Source organism: Zingiber officinale, chromosome 11B, assembly GCF_018446385.1.
Source record: "Zingiber officinale cultivar Zhangliang chromosome 11B, Zo_v1.1, whole genome shotgun sequence".
NCBI lineage: Eukaryota > Viridiplantae > Streptophyta > Magnoliopsida > Zingiberales > Zingiberaceae > Zingiber > Zingiber officinale.
The window spans coordinates 19,393,079-19,417,482 of record NC_056007.1 but is presented as its reverse complement, the minus strand read 5'-3'; the positions used below and the strand labels follow the sequence as shown (position 1 = coordinate 19,417,482).

General features: G+C 37.7%; 1 protein-coding gene, 1 long non-coding RNA gene and 1 other non-coding gene across 7 annotated transcripts; 2 read left to right on the top strand and 1 right to left on the bottom strand.

Annotated features, from left to right (window-relative positions):
* Positions 1 to 8,766: 8,766 nt before the first annotated feature.
* Positions 8,767 to 9,971, top strand: LOC122034421 (MA3 DOMAIN-CONTAINING TRANSLATION REGULATORY FACTOR 4-like). Its single transcript, XM_042593671.1, has 2 exons — positions 8,767 to 9,446; positions 9,542 to 9,971. The coding sequence occupies exons 1-2, from the start codon at positions 9,365 to 9,367 to the stop codon at positions 9,949 to 9,951; spliced, it is 492 nt and encodes a 163-aa protein (XP_042449605.1). The 5' UTR covers positions 8,767 to 9,364; the 3' UTR covers positions 9,952 to 9,971.
* Positions 9,972 to 10,147: 176 nt separating this feature from the next.
* Positions 10,148 to 24,380, bottom strand: LOC122033645. Of its 5 annotated transcripts, none has more exons than XR_006126594.1 (7): positions 24,104 to 24,380; positions 22,353 to 22,584; positions 22,222 to 22,286; positions 21,967 to 22,097; positions 18,619 to 18,710; positions 11,492 to 11,562; positions 10,148 to 11,012 (listed from the first exon to the last, which is right to left on the bottom strand). It is a non-coding gene; the product is annotated as an uncharacterized LOC122033645 (long non-coding RNA). The 5 variants fall into 5 exon arrangements; XR_006126596.1 differs by having other exon boundaries at positions 22,353 to 22,579; XR_006126597.1 differs by having other exon boundaries at positions 22,353 to 22,458.
* TRNAC-GCA lies at positions 14,011 to 14,083 on the top strand. The gene has a single exon. It is a non-coding gene; the product is annotated as a tRNA-Cys (tRNA).
* Positions 24,381 to 24,404: the final 24 nt, after the last annotated feature.

Sequence of the window (24,404 nt, the reverse complement as noted above, 5' to 3'; positions counted from 1 at the left end):
GAAGAAAAGGTCTTCGGGTGTGCGGCTCGGGAGGAAGAAACCGCCGGCGTCGGGCGCGAGAGAAGAAGAGTGGAGTGGATGAGGGCTCGGGCTCGGCACAGTAACGAGGAGAGAAAAAAAAAATAAGGAAAAAGAAAAGGGAAAAGGAAAAGAAAAATAAAACTTTTCCTTATTAAAATTGGGTAGCCTAAACAGGCTTTTTCGGACCCCATTTTTATCCCCGTTAACTCGTCCGTACGAGCTCCGAAAAATTCTTGAAAAATGTCCATAAATTTCGAAAAATTCCCTTATTAATATTCGTCATTTTTCCAGTATTTTACACCTTAAGGATAGACTACCGATGTGAAGGCCTATTCAATTTGGAGCTCCCTACACCAGTCATGTATTCTCCTCCCATGAAATGTATCGAATCATCATTTGAGTTGCAAATTAGAATACAATTTTTACCTTGAAACAAAGAGGAAATAATGCGACTGTATGAATAAAATATTGCAATATGGATAAGTTATAGAGAAAATTTCATCTCGACCTCATAACTCTATTTAGACTTTTTGAGGTTGCTGATGAAAATTTCTTCCATGATACATATCTATCTAGATTGACATGTGTTAGAAGGCTCACCTAGAATCACCCGACGAGACTCCTTTATGCTTAAGTTAGACTCGGGAAAAAACAAGAGTTGTTAAATAGATGGGATAACGGAGAGCCACTTACCTCTGATGTTTGTGTCTTTACCCTATACAGAGAGAGGGGAGCGTGTAAAGGTATCTCGTCTCTTTTCAAAGGGTGCTCCTCTTTCATTTTGTACTAAAGCGTGCACCCCACACTCTCACATACTAATAAAGTCTAAGGTCTTCATACTCGGGATCAAACCCCCGAGTCTTCAACTCTTGGGTGCTCAGGGGCTGATTTGATGTTGCCTGTTGTTGGTTGCTACATCTGGATTCCGTTCTATTCCCCTGTATAAAAATTTTGTACAAGCACAGAACTTTTCCTAGCTACCCATGTGCTCTACTGAAGTTAAACTTGGATTGCAAACGATGTTTAACATTATTAATCCAAGTTGCTCTTCAGAAGTTAAACTTGGATTAGAAACGAAATTTAACATTTTTACTTCAAATTCAACTGATGAGTTCTTCAGAAGTTAAACCATATTATAGAAGATGATTAAACATTTATTTCAAAGATTGGCTTCCAGGTTAAACATGGCGAGGTACTAGGCTTTCTTGGGTATAAGATCATCCACCACTTTCTAGACAAAGCCTTTTAAAGAAATTCAATGTTTAAACTTCTTACAGTAACCCTCGGTTTAACTAAAGAGACCTCAGTAGAAGCACAAGATCGAAACACGAAATCGAAACACAAAATTGATAACACAAAACCGATAGCCTAAAATCGATAGCCTCTTGTGTTGGTATTTCAGGATCCATTCAAAGAATATGAACTAATTATGATGCGGAAACTAATAATTAGTTATACCTCTCTTTGAAGATTTAATAATCTCTTGATCTTCTATTGTATTCCTCTCCTCCTCTTGGACGTCGTGTGGGCGATGATCTACCAAGATGAAATCCACCCAAGCCTACTTCTTCCTTTCAAGCTTTCGACCACCAAAGGGATGTCACAACTTGAGTGCTTCCTTTCTCTTCTTCTTTACCTCCAAGTAACCGGCCACCAAAAGAGCTCCAAGCTTGATGCCGCCGGCCACAAAGAAGAAGATGAGAAGAAGATGATGAAGGGGTCGACCACCAAGGAAGGGAAGAGGAATAGAAGATGTATTAAACCATAAGGCACCACCTCCTCTTCTTTTATAATCCTTGGTGCATGCAAAAAAGGAAAGTTTTAAAACAAAATTAAAACTTCCTTTTATTCCTCTATCATGGCCGGCCAAAACCCCTTTCATCAAACAAGGAAAGATTTTAAACAAAAATTAAAATCTCTCTTTTAAAATCCCTTTTGTGGATAACTATAAAAAGAATGTTTTATAAAATTAAAATATCTCTTTTAAATCTTTTTATGGATGTCTATAGAAGGAAAGATTTCAATAATTAAAATTTCTCTTTTAAATCCCTTTTATGGATCTCTATAAAAGGTAAGATTTAACAAGATAAAAACTCCTTTTTTTTCCTTTCGTGACCGATCTAAAAAAGGAAAGTTTTATAATTAAAATCATCCTTTTAAGTCCTTTTAATGGATCTCTATAAAGGAAATATTTTTACAAAAAATAAAACTTCCTTTTCTATGTGTGTGGTTGGCCCCTTGCTTGGGCGCCAAGCAAGGCTTGGCCAGCCCTAGCTTGAGCTCCAAGCTTAGCTTGGCCGGTCTCTTGCTTGGACACCAAGCAAGGCTTGGTCGACCATAGCTTAGGCAAAGAAGCTGAGCTTAGGGTGGATATAAGGTTTTATATAAGAGGCTACAATAGGGGCTTAGAGGAGGAATTGACTTTGGTCTCCCGATGAGCTTGAGCTTCCCGTGTTCGCCCCGAACACCCAACTCAAGTTCATCAATAATAACTCATACCACTAAAGAGTTATTATTGAACTACCGCACCAATTCCAAATTATATTATGGGCTCTTTCTTATCATAAATGCGTTAATCTCCCTGTATTTAAGATATCGAATGTCCATTAATTAAATGAATTACTGACACTCACTTAATTAACATCTAGCTCCAAGAGTAGTACCACTCAACTTTATTATCATGCCATACTAAGTCCACTTGCAGGGTTTACATGATAATTCTTATGAGCTCCTCAAGGGGACATCATCAACCTAGATAGGTAAGATACAGTTTCCTTCTATAATCAACAACACACCATATAAATAATATTATTTCCCAACTTATCGGGTATGTTGATTTAATGAACTAAATCTCACCCATTGATAAATTAAAGAAATAAATACTAAATATATGTGTTTGTCATTATATCGAAATTAAGAGTACACATTTCCATAATAATAGAAGTCCTGCTTTTTTTATACAATCAGTATAAAAAGAACAACCTCAAATGGTCTTACTCAATACACTCAGAATAGACTAGTGTAATTTTATAGTCAAGATAAACTAATACTAAATCACACTACGACCATTCCAATGGTTTGTCCCTATCCATTTTGGTCGTGAGCTGCTATTTATAATTTATAAGAAACTGATAATATGATCCTCTGTGTGACACCATACACCATGTTATCTACAATATAATTAAATGAACAATCTACATTTATCATAAATGAATATATTTAACCAACGTGATTCTTATTTCAAAATAAATATTTATATTAAAAATTAAACTTTTAGTATACATTTTAACACCTATATAATTTATAAATAATACCCCCTCTCCCTATCTATCTCCTCTCTATTTCCCTCTCTCTCTTATCCACATAGGATAGATAGAAAGAGGTAAGGGCACTACCTGATTAGACAGTATCGAATCAACCGGTGCTCAGGTGATCAATGCTTCGGGGAAATTGAGCACTCGACCTTAGGCTTCAGAGTACTTGAGCAATCAAGTAGTTTGACACCTCAACAATTCAACGACTCCAATATATATATGGTCAAGTTAAATACTAAGCACTCTATGTAAGGATATTACGACACCATCGATATCATTATTAAATTGGAATAATATATTTTAAAGTATTTCAGCTAAAACAAACATGAGAAATCTAAAGCCCACCAGTTCTATAAATAGGCACTTAAATACCCAACTCCTTAAAAATGAACTAAGCCCTATTTATTTGAGAGGGCAATTTAAAAATTGGGGTAAATTTTTTTGTCGTTATTTATTTCATAAGGATGACCCTTTCCATTATTTATTTATTATCAAATAATTGACAGATAAATTTATGAATTCATTAACACGAGCAGTTCCTGTGACACTACATGATCCCTATGGCTCGCGGGTGCACGACTCCCTACACAGTGGCATTGCACATGCGGGATTCCCTCTTTCTTTTCGTTTTCTTTCCTCATACTTTCTACGAGATTTCTTTCTTTCATTTTCTTTCTCTTTACTTTTCTCATTTCTCTACTTGAAAGATATTTTTTTCTTAAGAATTTCTTTCCCTCCTCAATCCACACCTCAAATAAAATAAAATATTTATTTATATTCATTCAATATATAAAAAATTAATTAAATGATAAACTCACATAGCTTATTAAATTAAATAAATATACATGAATCCATTCGTTAATATTCATAAATAAAGACCATGAACTTTATGAACACGAACGGAATTTATAAATCATATTCATAAATAAAGTTGTTGTCACACTTAGGGCATCTCCAATGGAGATATTTGGAGGAAATATTTCTTCAAATATCCCCCTTTTCAAATATCTTATGCCTAGTTATTTCATTCTAGGTGGCATGCAAGTGAGCCCTACAAGGGGCAATGATTATCTTTTTTGAAATATTTTATTATATAATTTGAGATATTTGAGAGTAAGATATTTGGTAGGTGTGACTCATAAATATTTAGTTGAGAGAAAATTTGATTGTGAGATTTAGGATATTTGAGGAGTGAAATATTTTAGTGATAATGTAGATGTGGAGATCAAAAATATTTAAGAGAAATATTTAGGATTATTGTGAATACTCTTATAAATATATAAAGTAACTTTTGAAATATTAAACTTGTCAACCAATCAAATAAACTTAAAAAATTTAGCACGATACACAATAAACAATATTATTAAATTTAAGCGTTAATTAAGCTTGACCTCATAAACAATAAACAAGTTTAAACAATCGAAAGGCAACATCACATGCCCAAATTGTTGCTGCTGTAGCTGAGGATTTTATTTATATGCCTGAGGATGTTCTCCGCCGTCCTTTTGCTGTTGCCGCCGCCGCCGCCATCCCCTCTGTTGAATACAGACACTAGCACTGTGCGCAACAACTTGTCGTTGTAGATCTCCTCCGACAACTTCTCCTTCTCCTTCCCCTTCTCCAAGAACATGTCGACCAGCCACAGCGCCCTCTGCACCACCCTTTCTTCCCGGCCGTGGGCCTTCAGCACCCCGAGCACGCTCCGAACTGCCCCGAGCTGGCTCAGCGCCCGCACACTCCCTTCCACGTCCACACTCTCCTCCAGCAGCGTGCTAATGGCGGACAGCGCTGCCTCGACCACCTTGCTGTCCTCGTTCTCCAGGCAGACCAGCAGCCTCTCCGCCGCCCCGGACTCCAGCAAGCAAAACGTGGTGGTCGCGGAGCAGACTCCCCTGTGCGCCGGGCAAATCGATGCCGTCTTTTCCTCTTTGCTTGAGGTGGATTTGGAGAAGAAGCTGACTGGCCTTGCGGACCTCCTCCTCGCCTCCGCAGGCGGCTTCGAGAGATACACGGACTGCGAGGAGAGTTTCCCGAGACCCACCGCTGCCAGCCTCTGCACTTCGCTGCTTCCCCCCGCCCTCACCAGCAAATCGGCGAACACCGACGTCAAGTTCCTCGACAGGGCCAACTCGAGAATCTCCTGGACAAACAAGCTGCCGGCGAACTTCACGAGGATTCCCACTAGGCCTTCCAGGTAAAGCCTCGTGATCCTGCCGCTGCTGCCGCCGCCTCTCACTTCGCCCCTCTGCAGTTCTTCTTTCCTTGCAAGAATCACCGGCACGGTGTCTTTGAGGAGGAGGACCAGGTTGAGCGGCGTGCTCTGGAGCGGCAGCTTGGCGAGTAGGTTCGCCGACACCGCTTGCCGCTCGGCGCTGTAGCCCACGATCAGGCCCTCCGGTTGGCCGATCGTCTTATATATTTATTATATGCATCTTTAATTATTGTGTTATATTTTTAAGTAATATCATAGATAATGATATATTCTATATATTAATTGGTAATTATTCATATGACAATTTAAATATTTCAACATTAAGAAAATTACTTATAGGTTATGACTTATTTATGGAGGTTGAAAGATCCCAACTTTAGAATAAATCTGATGTAGACAACAAGAATTCGATATGGATAAATAATTCATTCCATGCATGAGTTAAAAAAAAAAAAAGAAAGGGGAGGAGAAGAGGTTGCAGAAAATGAGAAAGAGAGGAATAGAAAGCGATAGAAAGAAGGGAGGAGGAAGCAGAAGCCCATACCTTGATGCTACTTCACGAAGGTGAAGACGGGTAGATGGAGGCAGCGGACGACGAGTAGGGCAAAGAGAGGCTGCCACCTGCGATGAAGAGTCTATGGTCACAAAAAGTTTATGTGATAATTTTAGTTTACTCCGAAAAGTATTAAACATTTCTGAATCAGACCGATAAAATTTAGAAATTCCCGAAATGAGCTGGAAATGTTATATGTGGTCTACCCAAAATGCTCCTTCCAAAATAAGTCATTAGTTCCCGAGCTACAGCCGATCCATTAAAAAATCCTACATCTGGCTGGATGAACCGGTCCGTTATCTTACCAAATTAAGAAATATTCAAGTCAGTTCAATCCAAGATAGGTTGTGAATTAGACAGATTAATTTATCAAAAAATTTAAAAAAAATTATGTTTCTATTATGGATGAGTCGGTCAGTCCAGGAGCTCAGTAAAATTTTCATTTTAATTTTAAGTTTTGAAATAAAAATTTATCAATTCACGAGCTAATCTGAGCCCATTACTAGTTAGCCAATTTAGACTTGTAACCCGCACAAGTCGACCTGTTTAGATACACTTTTAAATTAGTTGATAAAATTTCAATCTAATCACTTAAATTATTTAGTGGGGACAGATTAATCTAACAGATCAAATCCAAATTAACAGCTCTATCCCAAGTACATCAATCCATATATATATATATATATATATATATATATTTTTGATAATTTAGTATCCAATTCTTACGATCTGACTAATCGAGGTGATTGGCCCGCTCCATGAAAATTTCTAATCGATGATCAAGATAAATCAAAAAGCGTAGATGGATCTAGGTGGATGGCTCAACGTCATAAATAATTTAAACTTCTCAGGTATAATGTGTGTTGAGTGAGATTCAAACTCTCATTATTTGAAGAGTTTGATCTATTATTTATCATCACATTGTAGCCTCGGAACACCCATCTGACCATTCTAGATGGTTAATAAATTGTCCCCTCGGATGGGTCTAGTGGTTAGCGCATGAGGTGTTGCCACAATGAGATCTGGGGTTCAAATCTTGGTAAAGCCGAAGTAAATATTTCCCTTATGTGCTAGTTACTATTCCAAAGGCTAGTAGCCCTCCGTGATTTACCTCCTCCGTATTGGCTTTGGGACGGATTGGCGGGGACATTGAGACGAATGTATTCAATCAAAATAAGTTCTTTTACCAAAAATAATTTTTTTTGCCATTCTAGATGGTTCACTTATTTATTTTGCCAAATAAATAATAGTCAACTCATATTCACGTCAATAGACTCAATTTGTTCTTATCAACTCAATTAATTATTGTTGTGAAATTTATTGGATACTTTCCGAGTCAAGTCAAGTCCTCTCTACCTTACTCATTACAAATACTAATAATTTGTCTCCAACCGTCAACTGTCAATTGATTTAAATCAATTTAGTTAATTAAATTAATTTTTAATCGGCTTAAGCTAAAATCATTCATGATCAGAATGGTGCAATAAGCCCTAAATTGGTGGGATTCGACTAAGATGTTTAAGTGTGATGAAGAGTAAATTAGGTTTGACTGTGTATTTGATGTGTGGATTAAGTTTGTAAGGACTTGACAGGTTATACACATAAATATGATTTTTAAAGAACCTTTCATCTAGGAATAAGGGTTTCTCTCATTTTAGGACTTGTTAAGAACCTTAACTTAGGAACAAGGGTATAATTTTATGGAGGAGTAAGCAAATAAAGTCAGTTCAGTCAAGTCTTTAGAAAATAAAGATTTTTTTTTTTTGCAATTTAATGAACTGTGTGAGCAAGATAGCTGATACCTATACGAGTGATTGCTCCAATAGATTTTAGAGTTAATTTTTAATGGGTACAAAATGTCTTGTTGAGTATCTAATTTCTCTCACACAAAAAGTCGTTGTATTAGGGCAAATGCTTCTTGATTTACCCATTTCTAGAGTGTGAAATTGTTCTGCAGGGGCCTTTAAAGTGATAGCTTCAGCTTTTGCTTCAATTATTATCTATTTCATATACTCAAGTTTAAAAATACTCACATCGTATAGCGTATTCTCGAAATATATTTTTTTTCTCTTTAGATTCATCCATCATTTTAAGACGAAATTAAATATGGACTTAGAGAATTTTGAATCATTTGAACTAAAATTAATATACTCCTAAAAGTCTTTACTTATGTATTCTTGGATATATAATAAATTGAGAGTAGTGAATTAAATTGAGAGTATATCTTTAATTTATTACTCTACTGATTTAAAAATTCATCATTCTCAATTTATAAATATAAAGGGGGTTTTTAGAAATATGAGAGCATAGATATATTAAGGGGGTTTTTAGAAATAGAATCATTTTAATTTAAAAAAATTTGGAGTTGTCTTAGATCTTTTTGCCAGTTTCATCCGAAAGTGAGTAATGGAATTGGAAAAAAACAAGAAGGTATTTTAAAAATATTTTATGTGATTTAAGTATTTGAAAATTTAGATCCGTGAAATAGATAATAGTGAAATTTTATTTACCCTCATTGTCCAGTAAATTGCCAAATCGTTTTGTTCCCTCTATTTAAACCCATCCGAGCCGTCTACCCGGACCGTTCTATCCAAACCGGCCCAACTGACTGAGAGCCCGCCACACGGCTATAATAGCCCCCTACCCCTGCCGTTTCATTCATTCCCCTCTTCTTTCCGTTCGAAGAATCCTTTGTCGGCCAGAGGCGGATTCAGGCGAGTCGGGCGAAATCTGAGCGGAGACCTTCTCCTCGCGATCGACGCCGTCCTACCTCGATCTTGACGCCCCTCTTGTGCCGGCCGGGGAGATCGGCCTTGAAGACGCTAGCTTAGCGTGCCTCCCACCAGTCGACACGGGCGTCCGCGAGGCAGAGTCGTCCCCGAAGCCTCGGGGACAATAGAGGAAAGAGACTTCTCGTGCACGGCTCATCCTCCCGCCTCGACCTTGACGCCCCTCTTGTGCCGGCCGGGGAGATCGGCCTTGAAGACGCTAGCTTCGCGAGCCTCCCTCCCACCAGTCGACGCGGGCGTCCGCGAGGCAGAGTCGCCCCCGAAGCCTCGGGGACAATAGAGGAAAGAAACTTCTCGGGCACGGCGGATCCTCCCAACTCGACCTTGACGCCCCTCTTGTGCCGGCCAGGGAGATCGGCCTTGAAGACGCTAGCTTCGCGGGCCTCCCACCAGTCGACGCGGGCGTCCGCGAGGCAGATTCGTCCCCGGAGCCTCGGCGAGAATAGAGGAAACAGACTTCTCGGGCAAGACGCTGATGGCCTCGAAAGAAGAGAAGACGGCGGATGGCGAGGGCGGAGCAGACGGTTCTAGTTCTCCGACGGCCAGTGCGAATAGAGGTAAGGAGGCTTCGAAACCCTATTTCTTGCAAATTAGTCGTTTTATTCATGTTAAATGGTTTTTTTTTTTTTTTAATGTTTGGCTTCTTGATTAGGTTTAGACGATGATCAAAGGCACAGAGATGAGAAATTAAGGAAATACGAAAAAGCTGCTTCCTTGAAAATTGAGCAATACTTCCTCTTAGATGATATTCCACGACTTATTAAAGGACTTGAAGACCTGGCTGCACCCGAGTATAATATTTTCTTTATTAAGAAATTAATCACACTCGCCGTGCAATGGAGGAACCAAACGGATGCCACATCGCGATTTCTCGCAAGGGCTGTGAAAGAAGATGTTTTATCACCGATTGATTTAGAGATATGTAACGAGTTCCCTGAGAATTCTATTGAAAGTGAAATTGTACACAAGGCTTGCGCACTTGTATCAGCTGCACATGCCTCAGAGGCAATGCATTCGGTAGGTACCGCATTTTGGTTGGTTGTTTATTTTTATTTTGAATAAAAATCGGATGTTTTTTTTTGTATGATAGTACCATGGATTTGTGTCTAAATTTGCAACATTAACACAACTTTTTAAAATCACAAGTAATCACGAATTTATATAATAACAATATTTTTCAAAATTAAAATAAATAACTAAAATTTAACACAATCGAGTAATCACTCACTAATAATACCTTATTTTTAAAGATAATGAATTTATTCAAGAACGTATATGCTCAGCATAACACGATTTTTAATATAAATTTAAGGACCAAACTAGAATTAGCACGATCCATGTAAAAGTACAAGAGCACGGCATGAACAGAAACAATGATGAAATTTTCTTAATCTACATCATGGGGGACAATACATCTCGTGGAGGGAAGTTGAAGATGTATCAAGGTTCTTTTCGTAAGCAGCTGCTTTTAGATCTTCTGAGGCATGACCAACCAGTCACGCACTTGCCTCTCCCTTGCTTTTACGGTCAAATTTCAACAGCCTCTTCAATCCCTGAAACTTTTTGGGATAAAGAAGTTCATTACTATCAGCCTGAAGCATTTGAGATAAAGAATTTCGATCAAGCACAAGAAGATGGTTTTACTGAAACTTTTTGGGATACTGCTAACTTCGAAACTTCAGTTGTTTGTAACAACATTGGTGGAGAATCTCTCCGAGGTCTCTGAAGATCGAACCAAATTACCCAACTTTTTAGCAGTGACACCAGATGTAAAGGCCAGCTCTGCTTTGCTCAGATTCAAGGTTTCCTGTGACACCTCAAGTTTTTGTTCTATCACATGATGTTTGTTTGCATTGTCTGCTCAAAGTTTCTCATCGTGTTAGCAGTAGACTCGGAGGAATTATCACTTTCATTCAAACTCTTCCACTCAGATTGTGCAATTTTTGCAGGAGAGATACCCTCAGTAGAAGATTTTGGTTTACCAATCGCTGCACCCAATGGATATATTCGTTCAATAATACCCTTGGGATTATTCTGTGAACCATCACAGCATTTTGCTTTAACTGAGGATTCAGCCACTTGGTCTCCAGAAATCAATGATAAAGTACTTTGATAAAGGATACCTAATATCAGAAAGAAACAAACTCATGTATAAACCCACACAGTGGTACATCATTTGGTTGCGAGAAAACTGAAATAAAAGTAAAGACATTGACAATGAAAGAGAAATCATCTTCTTTCAGCTCAGCACAATTTTAAATGCATTAGGATGATTTGAACTGATAATATAATTGAGTATTTTAAGTAATTTTCAAAATCAAGCAAATTTTTTAAAATCACAAGTAATCACTAATATTTTTAATTTTTAAAGATAATGAACTTATAAGATAACAAAAAGTAATTTTCAAAATTAAAATGACTTCCTAGATTAGTCCTTCAAAATAAAAAACCCTATATGCACTAAAAAAAAAAAAAGTTATTGAAAGAAAACCTTTTGAGTTCTTTATCTATCTGCTTGCTTCAATTCAAGTTGATTTAAATTGTTTTAAAAAAAAATCTGTGTTTTCTATCTGCTTTCTTCAATTTAAGTAAATCATCTAACCTGACAGATGCCGAGAGACCTAGCCACCGCATCGCTAGAGCATACCATCAACGAGTCTGCGACGGAGAAACCTGCCAAGAAGCAGAGATTGATTCCATCTCCCCCGCCCAAACTCACACTCATCTTGGATTTAGATTTAACTCTACTGAACTCAATCAGCGTAAGTAAACAAAACAAAAATGGTTCTTTCTTTATTGATCAATGAACAGATATTTACATGTTTTCTATTTTTTTCAACAGTTTGATCGAGTGTCTGCCATCCATGAGCAAATTCTGAGAAAGAAGGTAATAGAGCATGATAACCGTGATCTATTTCGCGTCAGACGTTTTGGATTCTGGATCAAACTCCGACCAGGGATAAGAGATTTCCTCCACAAGGTATCTTATCTGCTTTTTATCTATCTGGTGCTTTTTATTTATCTGATGCCTATTATCTGATGTTTATATGTTTGTTCATGTGTTGTTGCAGGCTAGCGAGTTATTCAATCTGCACATTATCACCTTGGGGCGCAAGGATTATGCATATGCCATGGCGAAACTACTCGATCCCACTGGCACTTTCTTTTCCGGGAGAATCACTTCCAGGGAGGAGGCTCACATGGGTAAGGATGGTTACGTGAAAAATCTAAACTATGTCTCGACTACTGTGTCCAATATCTTGATTCTGGACGACACTCCTAGAGTTTGGCCTGACCACCAGAGTAACCTTATCACGATTAGGAGGTATGCATGTATTTATAAGTTAGTCGTCTATTTTGCCTTTAATTTCTAATTAATTAAATTGTTTAATTTGTGCAGGTATGCATATTTTCCTCACACCTGGCAACAGCAGCAGATGCCAGTTGGATTATCACCTCTAGAAACTGGCATAGATGACGATGACACCCTCACATTGATCTTATCAGTAAGTAACTAGGATTTTTTTAGTTTTCAAATTAATAAAATTTTAGTATTTCCAGGCATTCATTCATTACTCGTATTGTGCAGATGTTAGAGAAAATCCATGGTGATTATTCTTTGGCATATCAGTCGATGAGGGATGTTGATATCAGGAGCATCCTTGCTACTCACCTCATGCCATAGCGAGTTTGCATTATACTACTAGTCTTACTTACGAACATTATCTTTTTGAGTTTTTTTTAGACTTTATTTTTTTTTACTTCTAATTTTAGACTGCTCAATGCAATTACCCCTACAATTTAAGGAGACCTGATGTTGATATCAGGAGCATCGTTGCTACTCACCTCATGCCATAGCGAGTTTGCATTATACTACTAGTCTTACTTACGGACCTTATTTTTTTGAGTTTTTTTTAGACTTTATTTTTTTTTACTTCTAATTTTAGACTGCTCAGTGCAATTACCCCTACAATTTAAGGAGACCTGATTTTGTATTACATTCGTATATACTTCTCTCAATGAACTCTTTTCATGGAAAGGAAATCACATAAGGCTTCACTTGGCTGTCAAATGTAAATTATGTGGAACAATATGTGTCCTAGCATGATAGTTATGAAAAGCTAAAGTTCCTAATAGTCGTCAATTAAAAAATAAATACTAAAATACCTCCTTTCTTTGGCCTATATTCTGAAAATAAACCTCTTCTGCATGCTGTAAAAATCTCAAAATTTTTAGTATTGCATCAGTTGGCATCCTAGATATAACTATATTGGTAGAAATATCTGGCTTATCTGTCATGTTAGGAGCAAACGAAGTAAGCAGGTCAGGTCTTGGCTCAACAGACTCAACGCTTGGACACGAGACTTAGAAAAGGCACTGAGCAGTGCCAACGATGGCTTTGATTGATTTCCACCCTTGAATCTTATATGTTATTATCACTCTACCACGTCACGATGCTCTAACATCTCCCTTTAGGTCGATCCCTCCTAACAGTTGGCCCTTTAGGTCGATCCCTCCATGTCGTTATAACTTGTACCTTGTTCTTCCGATTTCCTTGTTGCACTTGAGCTCAACACCTAGCTTAACTCAGAACAAGACTATATAAGCCAAGCATCAATGCCCAGCCCCACAAAAGAAGGATCCAGATTTTGAGTATGTTGCTGCGCTGGTTCAGAATCAACAAATATTGATGAAAGCATTGATACTGGCTTAAAGTCCTAAACAAGGCTAGGCACGAACAAGAACATCAGTACCTGGGTCAGGCTCAACAGATCTTATTGGGTCAGACCGGTTAAGGAGAAGAATCAAGCTTGAAAGCAGGCATGGAACACATCAACAATTCCAACCTAGAAAAGAGATGGATCTCCTGTAGGCTATATATACAAGAGAAGCATATCTTGTCTCAGACCTAGGCAAGACAGTTGGAACAAAGAAGAAAAAAGAAGAGAAGTCAGTCCTCTTTCTCGTTCGAGGGTCTTGCTCACTATTCTAAGAAAGCACTTTCGACCGCAGTGATCATCCTTCTTTTCTAACCAACCAATGTGGGATCCGAACCAACCGTCTGATATACATACAGTTGAGAAGCAAAGTAGGGCAAGGGAGAAGGCATTGAATTGATAGGGAACCGTAGCCAAGTGGCAAAGGCAGAAGTCTGCAAAACTTCTATTCGTCGGTTCGAATCCGACCGGTTCCTACAGCGCCATTCCATCCATCCGGTTACATGACTATGTTCTTCTTTCCACCACAATGGTTGAGTTTGAATTCAAGTCGACTGGAAAATTAACTCAACTAAAAAAGAATTGGAATAACAGAAACAGCTATTATAGTAAGGGTAGTCCTGCCTCCAAGTAAATAAAAGAGAAGAGAAGTGGAGTGGATTGTTCGTTGACTGCTCCTTTAGCAGCAGGGATAAGAGAACAGCTATTGCTAGAGCACCAACCAAGCAAAAGAAAGAGTGAATGAAAAGAGTGTTAAGTACTCACAAGGCATGACTGATAAGGATAGGAATGAATGAAAGAAGATATTTGTCGCCCCACCATAGGACATCTGAAGGATAGGATCGACCGATAGATATGAGCATCGCGACGTGGTAGATCTTTCATAGTTTCGTACCAAAGTCATTCACAACTGTTGTTGAGGGACGAATCATACTTATGATACGCTCGACCAACGGGTGAGTCCAAGTGAATAGTTGTTTGTACTAAACCACTATCTACTGGTACAAAGGCTCAATAAAACTCTTAAGCGAGGTACAAAGAGGGTATCATAAGATAGGCTCAACGGTAAGGAGAGGAAAAAGCTTATACTTATACAAACAACTGCTCAAGGAGAAGAGATACGAGAAACAGCGACATGGAGAAGAAGGGCTCAAGACAAGATTCAATCAGCAATAACAGCAGTTCATGAGAGTTGTTCAGAGAAGAGCACCTCTTATAAGTATGTTTTCTCTCATCAAACAACAAAGTACGTGAGCACTAATCAACTATAGCTGCAAGGCAAAGGAGAGCAACAACCTACATTCCAGGAGCTACGCCAGCCTAAATTGGAAGCGATTCAACTCATCTAGCGTAGGGAATTATCAACGATGAAGAACTAGAAGCAAACATTCAGGCAACGACTAACTCATAAAAAACACAGGGTGCCTCAAACTAAGTCTGCAGAAAGGTTGAATTCGGACCCGACGGTAGCTTCTTTCAAAAGCTCTTTCGGAGTCTGATAGAGAGTTATAGGCTGCTTGCGTTTCTGCTCCGGTTGGCAACCAAGTCCTATTCAACTTTTCCCACTCGTTGTTGCTAGTGTTTTACCTCTCCCTACTCATCAAGACGTCACGTCGGTATTTCTTGTCCCTCTCCCTCTCCCTAACAGTCGAGTCTATCATTACAGATGCCCTAATGGTCGAGAAGTCTAAATTTCACTCCGTGGGCAATAGTCATGAATGACTATTCAAAACTACGAAAGATCGTACATATTGACAACAGTCGTGAATAACCATTCAAAATTATGAAAGATCTACCCCTATCAGTCCATCCCAACAACTTATAATAGTCAAGTGAATGACTATTCAAAACTATGAAAGATCTGCCCTTATGGTCGTCCCTATGGTAAGAGCACACGAGCACGTCGCTTCTCTAGTCCCATAAAGTTGTTCCCCCCTCTCTCCCTAATGGTTGAGCTATCTAACGATACCCATAGTGGAGTGTGTCATTATCACTCCTTATGGAATCACTCCTCATAACATAACAAAAGATAAAAACTCTCCCTCTCCCTCTCCCTAACAGTCAATCCATTGCATAGCATCTCACGTATCCGCTCGAACTTACACCCTCTCCCTCGAGCCCTCCTTATAGTCGGCTCTAACAGTTGATTCTATCCTTACGGATGACCTTATCAGTCGAGCGTATCATTATCACTCACTCCTCTCCCTCTCCCTCTCCCTCTCCCTCTCTCTAACGGTCGAGCGTGTCATTATCATTCATTCCTATGGTTGAGCACGTCGCTTTTCTCATCTCTATAAACAAAAATTGTTCCTCCCTCTCCTGAGTAGTCGAGCTATTATACATACCCTCTGCAATAGTCGTTAATAATAATTTAAAATTACAAAAGATCTACCCTCAATAATCGAGCCTATCCTTATGGATGCCTTATGGTCGACCCTATCCTTACGGATGCCCTTTCCTTATCGGTCGAGCTATCTAACAATACCCTCTCCCTCACTCAGACCTCTCCTAGCAACTCTCTCTTGTCAAAGTGTCTATCAGTCTCCTTCACTCTATAAGGTACTAGAGAAAGGACAAAAGATACTCGTGAATGACTATTCAAAACTATGAAAGATCGTCCATATCGACAATAGTCGTGAATGACCATTCAAAACTACGAAAGATGTACCCCTATAAGTTGATCCCAACAACTTATAGTAGTCAAGTGAATGACTATTCAAAACTACGAAAGATCTGCCCTTATGGTCATCCCTATGGTAAGAGCACATGAGCACGTCGCTTCTCTAATCCCATAAAGTTGTTCCCCTCTCTCTCCCTAATGGTCGAGCTATCTAACTATACCCATGGTGGAGCATGTCATTATCACTCCTTATGGAATCACTCCTCATAACATAACAAAAGATAAAAACTCTCTCTCTCCCTCTCCCTAACAGTCAAGCTATTGCATACCATCTCATGTATCCGCTTGAGCTTACACCCTCTCCCTCGAGCCCTCCTTATAGTCGGCTCTAACAGTTGATTCTATCCTTACGAATGCCCTTATAAGTCGAGCGCATCATTATCACTCACTCCTCTCCCTCTCCCTCTCCCTAACGGTCGAGCGTGTCATTATCATTCATTCGCTTTTCTCATCCTTAAACAAAAATTGTTCCTCCCTCTCCTGAGTAATCGAGCTATTATACATACCCTCTGCAAGAGTCGTGAATGATAATTCAAAATTATAAAAGATCTAGCCCCAATGATCGAGCCTATCCTTATGGATGCCCTATGGTCGAGCCTATCCTTACAGATGCCCTCTCCTTATCGGTCGAACTATCTAATGATACCCTCTCTCTCACTCGGACCTCTCCTAGCAACTCTCTCTTGTCAAAGTGTCTATCAGTCTCCTTCAGTCTATAGGGTACCAGGGTACTAGAGAAAGGACAAAAGATACTCATTTAGCAATAGGAACATATTCAACTCTTGCCTAAGAAAGATGATTTTAGGCTACAACGTCTTCACTTTAACTCTGAATAGCTGCTGAGGCTCCGGTGTTTAAGGAAGATTGAATGGAAAGAGTTATTGGTACGCGAGAAAGAGATAGGTTACCTGATACAAGGAAGAAGGCTAATATGAGTTTGTGCTGAGTGGGGAAAGAAATAAGAACCTACCTCAGCCTCGGGAGACAAGAAACAAGACCCAATAACCCTAGAGAAAGAGTAGCAAAAGCAAGAAAAACAGCAGCAACTATGTATGAAGCAAGAACAACCTACGAAAGAACAACAGAAGCAACACAAGCTTAGGCAGCTTCATAAGGGGTGTTGAGTTTTAAGTGTCATCCGAGTCTGTTCCAGTTGCTTTTGGTGTAGCTCCTTTCCTTTTTCCTTCTCGCACCTTTGAATGGCTACATAGGAGTGGATTTCATATCTCCATGGCACTTCGACAAACAAAAGGAATGAGGCTGAGTGGTGAAAAAGAAATGCTCGAGGTAACGACGGGTAGCGGTGTGAGGTCCGGCACCAATTACATGAATTTGAAAGCCTGTGGCAAAGCTGCTGAATATGAGTTTGAACACTTAATGGAGCCACTTAAGAGGGAATGATAGCTACCTTGAAGAAGGAAAGGGACGTTAAGTGCTGTCCCGTTAGGGAGAGGAACGGAGTGAGTTAATTATTCTATTCTTATCTCTGGACTCGGGTTCATATGGGCATATTTCAAGATGGCTCTACCGGAACAACTTATAACTTACCCAATCACACTGGAACCTCTTATGAAGCTTATGCAACTGGGAATAAAATTAGTACTCAACGGGCAGGGCAGGGAACTCCACTTAAGCTAATATCTTTTACGCATTGCTTTCCATAGGCAGTGCATTTTTCCAATAGCAGCCAGGTGAGTCTCTTATTGTTCATGGCCTTGATGCAGCTAATATAGTAATGAATAGCAACTATGTTTGAACTCACATTCCAAAGAAAGTAACAGCAGCATTGAATTCCAAGAAAGAAGTAAAAAACTCATTTAATTAAAAAGCAGGTGCCTAATAATAGTTAGTCTGAGGTCGGGAGGGAAAAGAATCAATCAACTGCAGCAGGCGGAGCGCCTGAAGTTGTATATCCTGTTGTACTAATAAGAGTGAATGGACAGAAGAAGTTTCTAAAAGTCATTTGTGAACTATACTTATTGGCAGAATTTTCTATTGGAGTTGAAGGTTTAAAGGGTATAGGTGGATACAATATATAACTCTAATAAAGGTACTGAGAGTGATTTTAAAAATTCAAAATTTACCAGTTACATAACATTGCATAGAGCTGACTACATGATAAGATTCATATATCCAACCACAACTTAATGAGATTAACACAGCTTGTTGATGATTACGCTGATGATACTTGCCGGGATTTATGGATATTCAGCATTATCACCTTATTACACTATCAATTAATGATCAACTTGACGTAATAATAAGATTATTGATGACTGAAATTCACACACACTAAAAGATAAGATTGGCTCAAACCAGTGCATTATATACCTCCAGAATCTGGTATTGCTTCCTCCAAGAAACTGTCATCTTCTCAATTCCAAAATTCAGTATGTTGACCTTCTAAAGGAATGTAGGTTGAGCTGGAAAGAAGCAAAAATAAAAATAAGGTTTAGAAAAGATCAATCAAGGAATCTATTAAACTAAAATTTGCATATTGATGCTAAGCCATGAAATAAGATTAGTAGCTTTATGAAATTCATTCAGATATGATCATATATATTCTCTTAATTCTGATGCAGAGACAAAGCTGTGACCAAAATATGATGACTCTAGGTTCTAGGACAGCTCGTTTAGTTAATAAACTTTTCAATTAGTATTTTTACATTCTTCACCATCTTGCAATTTTCTTCATCCCCAAATCAATGCAATGTGCCATTTAAGACATCCAAAATAAATTGGGATGATTTTTTAATATCAAGTCAACAAAATTCTTCAGATTGGCATCATTGATGATAACATGGGTTCTGAAGCATCATAGCCCAACCTTCCTCCATGTTTCAATTTCTATATACAAACATAATAGCCAGATTGAGTTGATGAATTAATGAAGTTATAGAACATTAAATCTCTAATGCTAGCAATATGAAAGGTTGTAGATGATTGTCCTCAGATGATGCCTAACTGTGAGTTACTGATACCATGCCAAATATTCCTTGCTTATTGAATAACAAGAGTATAGATAAAATCATGGTTTAAAATTTCGACCCGTGCCGAGGTTTCGGTATCAGACCGGAACGATACGGTTTCGGTATCGTATCGTGCCGATACAGTTTCGGTATTTTTTATTTATCTATATTAATTATAAGATAAATATGTTTATGGTGTATATAAAAATAAGTTGTATATTGATTTATTATAAGTTCTCAATTATTGATTAATTTAATATTGTTAGAAAAAATAATTAAAAATAGTTTTATTTAAATAGAATTGATATATCAATAATTCAAATGGTAGTATCTATGATGATGATAATAATAATAATAATAATAATAATAATAATAATAATTAATACAAGATATTACTTTATATTAATAATAATTATATAAATTAACTATTTATTCATTTAATTAAATAATATATATTTTAAATAGTAAAAAATATCAAGTTAAAAATAAAAAAATATATCAGAATATAAATATTATTTAATAGAATTTTTTATAAAAAAATTTAGAATTTTTTAAAATTTTTTAGAATTTTTTAAAAATTTAAATGAATTTAAAATAATAAAAAAATATATTAGAATATAAATAAGAATTATTATATTTTTAAATTTTTAAATGAAATTTAAAACATTATTTTTTTCAGAATATTAATTAATAAAATTTATTTTAATTTTAAATATATTTTATTAGGATAATTAAATTAGGGTTTATAAAAGTCTCTTGAAATATCACACATCTCCTTAGGAATTGTTTAAATTAATTAAATAAAATAAATAATTATTAAAAAAGAAAAAAAAACTGGGTTCGCGAGTTCGCCCGCAATCTCATCGCAGGCGAACCCGCGGGTGGCTTCCGGCGGCGCCGGAAAGGTCGCCGAAAGCGTCCGGCTAGGTTGCCAAACGCTTTCGGCGACGCCTTCGGCGCCACAGAAGGCGTCGCGGGACGCCAACGGAGGCATCCCGCGTGTCCTCCGGCGCCGCCGAGACGGGGACGCCTCCCATGCCGGTTTCGGCCGCCCGATGGAATGGTAAAAACCGTTCGTGCTGGGCGGCACGGAACGACACTTCATACCATGGATAAAATTAAGTTTGTCTGCTATATAATTGGCATTCATCTTGTGGGTATAGGACTTGTGATACCATGTCTACAATCTAATAGTACAAGTTTGTGCTAAACTGAAATATTTGGCTTCAAAGAAACTACTAAAAGAGTATAAAATTATCTTGTAGAGTTATCTTCTCCTTGTGTATGCATCATCACCACTCCTTGTTTTCTTTTTTGCATGCTTGAGATAGAATTGAAAATAAGTCGCAGCATTATGAGGCCTATATGTGTAGTCATCCAGCTAAGGCTAGGGAAAAAGCATTATATGTGACCTTGAGTTGAGGATATGGCAGAAGCTGGTGTTCAAATTCAAGCATTCCAAACACTGACACTTTTGCCAAGCAACATTGTGGTGAAACTCAACACTGAAAGTGCTCATGTCTATGAAGCCAGTTACATGCCAACCAAGTGTCCCCTATGGCTATATTCGATGGTGTCAAGTGCAGAGATGCCTTGCAATCTTGGGTCATGGCCCACCACATCTAAATGTTTTAATAAAATAAAAAAAGGACAGCCCGATGCACAAAGCTCCCGCTATGTGAGGTCCAGGGAAGGATCCATTGTACGTAGCCTTACCCTGCTTTTTACAAGAGGTTGTTTACAAGATTCGAACCCGTGACCTTTTGGTCACAAAGCAACAATTTTACCGTTGTGTCAAGGCTCCCCTTCTTGCAAAGAGTAATAGTTGCATCTTGCAAAGAACAATAAAGTTACCAAATCATATATTGGACTTTTTTTGAATTGCATCCCTGATAGAGGTGAAGGATGGTATGAAATAAGATTTAAGGCCATGGTTTTTCATCACCTTTATATCCTGATATACAAATTTGATCCATATTTCTCATTATATCTTCTCCACATGGTTATCTTATATCAAGCTGTCCAAGGATGGATACCTTGCATTCAGGCGACTTGGTTATAACCAAGTATTATTAGACACATGATTAACCTAAACTTAAAGATATCTAACTTCAGATTTACGGATTAAAATTTTATATGACTAGCTTTTGTAACAAATTATAAATGGGGTTTTCTCTTAAGAGCTCTAAGAAAAAAAAAAGAAAAAAATGGTGATTCTGAAATTTTATTTGGGTTTCAGAGATTTGAGAGAGTTCAGACAATATACAAGTTTAACCCATTCAACTTAGTTCAACAGGCAGTAGGAAGGAGTGAGAACACAACTCAAACAACTCAAACAACACCATTTACATGTCATATAAAATCCACATGACTAATAATTTCAGCTATATGTTATCTGTAAACATGCTTTGATCAGACTGGTAGGCAACCAGATTAGGAGGAATAGATCAAACCCCAATCCCTGAAGATATGAAGGCATTCTTGCAACAAAAATAATATGCATATTAAAAAATGGAGAGTTGGGAGAGAAAGCGGGTCCATGTACAATCTTAACCTTCCTAGGGCTCTCGACATTTGGTTCCAAAATATATTTTATTATTGAAAAAAAAACTATTGCTAGTTTAACCCATGTAAAAATATATAGCCTGCCATTGGAAAACAAAGGGATTAAAAGAATCTATTTTATGTTGTCTGATCATTGGAAAAATACCTTTTAGTCAAAATGGGAAAGAACTTGTCCTTCTGCGAATAAGTTTTTCCCTCAAGATCCTTTAGGTGTTGTACAACTATGATTGGTTGTTTACATGAATCACATGATTTCTGACATAAAGATGTTGACACCTATTCATGGAAAATGTTGATTAATAATCAAAAACTAAAAAATCAAACAAACAAAGTTCGTTTTTGCGGAGAAACTAAGAAATGTCATTGAATATATGAAGTCAAGAAATAAATTTGTAGGCACCTGTTCGCCAAAACTTTGAAGAATCCCCCCCTATGACAACCATAACCTTCGTAGTATTCCACCATCTGTAGTTGTAACATCTGTAAGTTAATCCAAGAAATTTTTATAATTGAACAGCACAACTAACACACCTGAGTAAATGTAGCTACAGACTTCTCTGGCAAGCCACCTGAGGGAGGTGAAGATTCTCTCTTTTTCATAGTGGCATTATGTGGAATGAATTCCTATCACATGTACCTAAATGTTAAGTGGAGATGATGTCTGGTAAATGTTTGTGATCATCCAGTCCATAGTACAATATACTCCACTAGAAGATTCCTTTGGAATATTGAGGTGACAAACAATGTGGGCATCCTTTCTATCCTTTATTAAGAGATGACAAATTATTGCGAGCTTTAAGTATCTAGAATTGTATTTTCAAAAGGATAGAGTGGTTGAGAGAGATATTTTCCCTATTATACAAGCAAAATAATTGAAATGGAAGAGAACATCAAATGTTTCTTCTTTTTTTATTATTTAAGAGTAACAATTAGACATACTATGTTACATGGAGTTGAATATTGTGCTATGAAGCGAGTACATGAACAAAAGATGAAATTTACAAAGATGAGGATATTAAGGTGGATGTATGAATATATGAGAATGAAAAATGAAAATATTTGAGAGAAAAATTTGAGGTTACACCTATGGAAGGAAAACTCTTTTTTGACACGTTTAAAATGGTAGGGATGTATTTAGATGTTCAATAAATGTACCAATTGGACAATGATAGACTAGACCAATATACACAAGAAGAGGAAGAGGAAGAGGAAGAGGAAGATGAAGACCAATAAAAAATTGGTTAGCAACGATAAAATAAAATAAAATTATTTAAATATAAATAAAGATATAGTAGGGATCAAGCCCAATGACGTTGGAGGATCCATATAGCTCACCCCACTTAATGTAATAAAGGTTTGGTGATGGTGGTTGTATATAGTGTGTATGAGTAAATAATGAATCTAAACTATCCTTATATTTCTTAACAAACGTACGACCACTAATTTAAAATCGAAATTTCAAATGGCTTTTAAATCAAACTAATTATACAAGATTGTGTTACATGTTACCACTATGACAAACCACCAAGGATAAAAATCCATGGAGATAGTTAGCTCTAGATTTGAGATATGTCTAGAAGGTTTGCTAGGATGTGTAAATATGAATTTTCTCGATGAATAGTAATTATCACCAAACTATTGGCATGAATTAAACTAGCAGTGTCTCTAACAAAAGCAATATAGTTCCAACCAACTTACAACTAGATAGATCTAATAAGAGAATGTTAAATCATAAAGAAAACTTAGTTATTCAATGACAATAGAAGCTTCATTGCATTTCATTAGAAGGGCATGGAGGGGGACTGCAAGGTGTAAAGGAGGGTAAAAACGCTTTGAAATTTGAAGATTTTAAGCATACTAGCAATGTTGTTAGTGTAAATGGGTAGAAATGCTAAAATAGTTTCAACAAATCCATGAGATCATAACATGCATCTTAAGCAAATGGAAGAAACTCACAAGTACCAAGGATATTGTCCTAATTCCTATGGATCCTTCTAATGATCAGAAATATTTACATCAAAAGAAAGTAAGGCCACAAAAAGAGGCTTCCAGTTCAATGAGATTGTATGCCTAGAATATTATATAGCAAAAGCAATTAAATTACGCTCAACATCCATTTCCCCTGTAATGGCCAAAGCAAAACTAGAACCGCCAAAACCAGATTAAAATGAAATCATCGCGGCAGAGAAGAGGCAAACGGAATCAAAACGAGGTTGAAGGTGGAAATTTGAGGACATCACATCTAAAATTGAGAAAAGGGGGGAGGGAGTCCAGGGGCTTACCTCGTCCTAGGCACCAAGGAAGAAGAGGAAGGCAACAAGAAACTCCGTCTCCTTCCGTCTCTCCCTCTCTTTCTCTCCTCCTCTCCCTTCCCTGCTCTCTTCTCTCGTCCAAGGCGCCGACGAGGACGAAACCCTAGAGTCCAATCCGGACGCGGAAGAAGATCAACAAGAACCTTACACCCCGTCAACTTCGGCCTTTAATCTCTCTCACTCCTCCTATCGAGCCGCTCCCTCTCCTCTACGAACCCTAACTTTCCAGTGTCTGCCGTGGCCGGCTCATTTCATTAAAAAAAATATATTA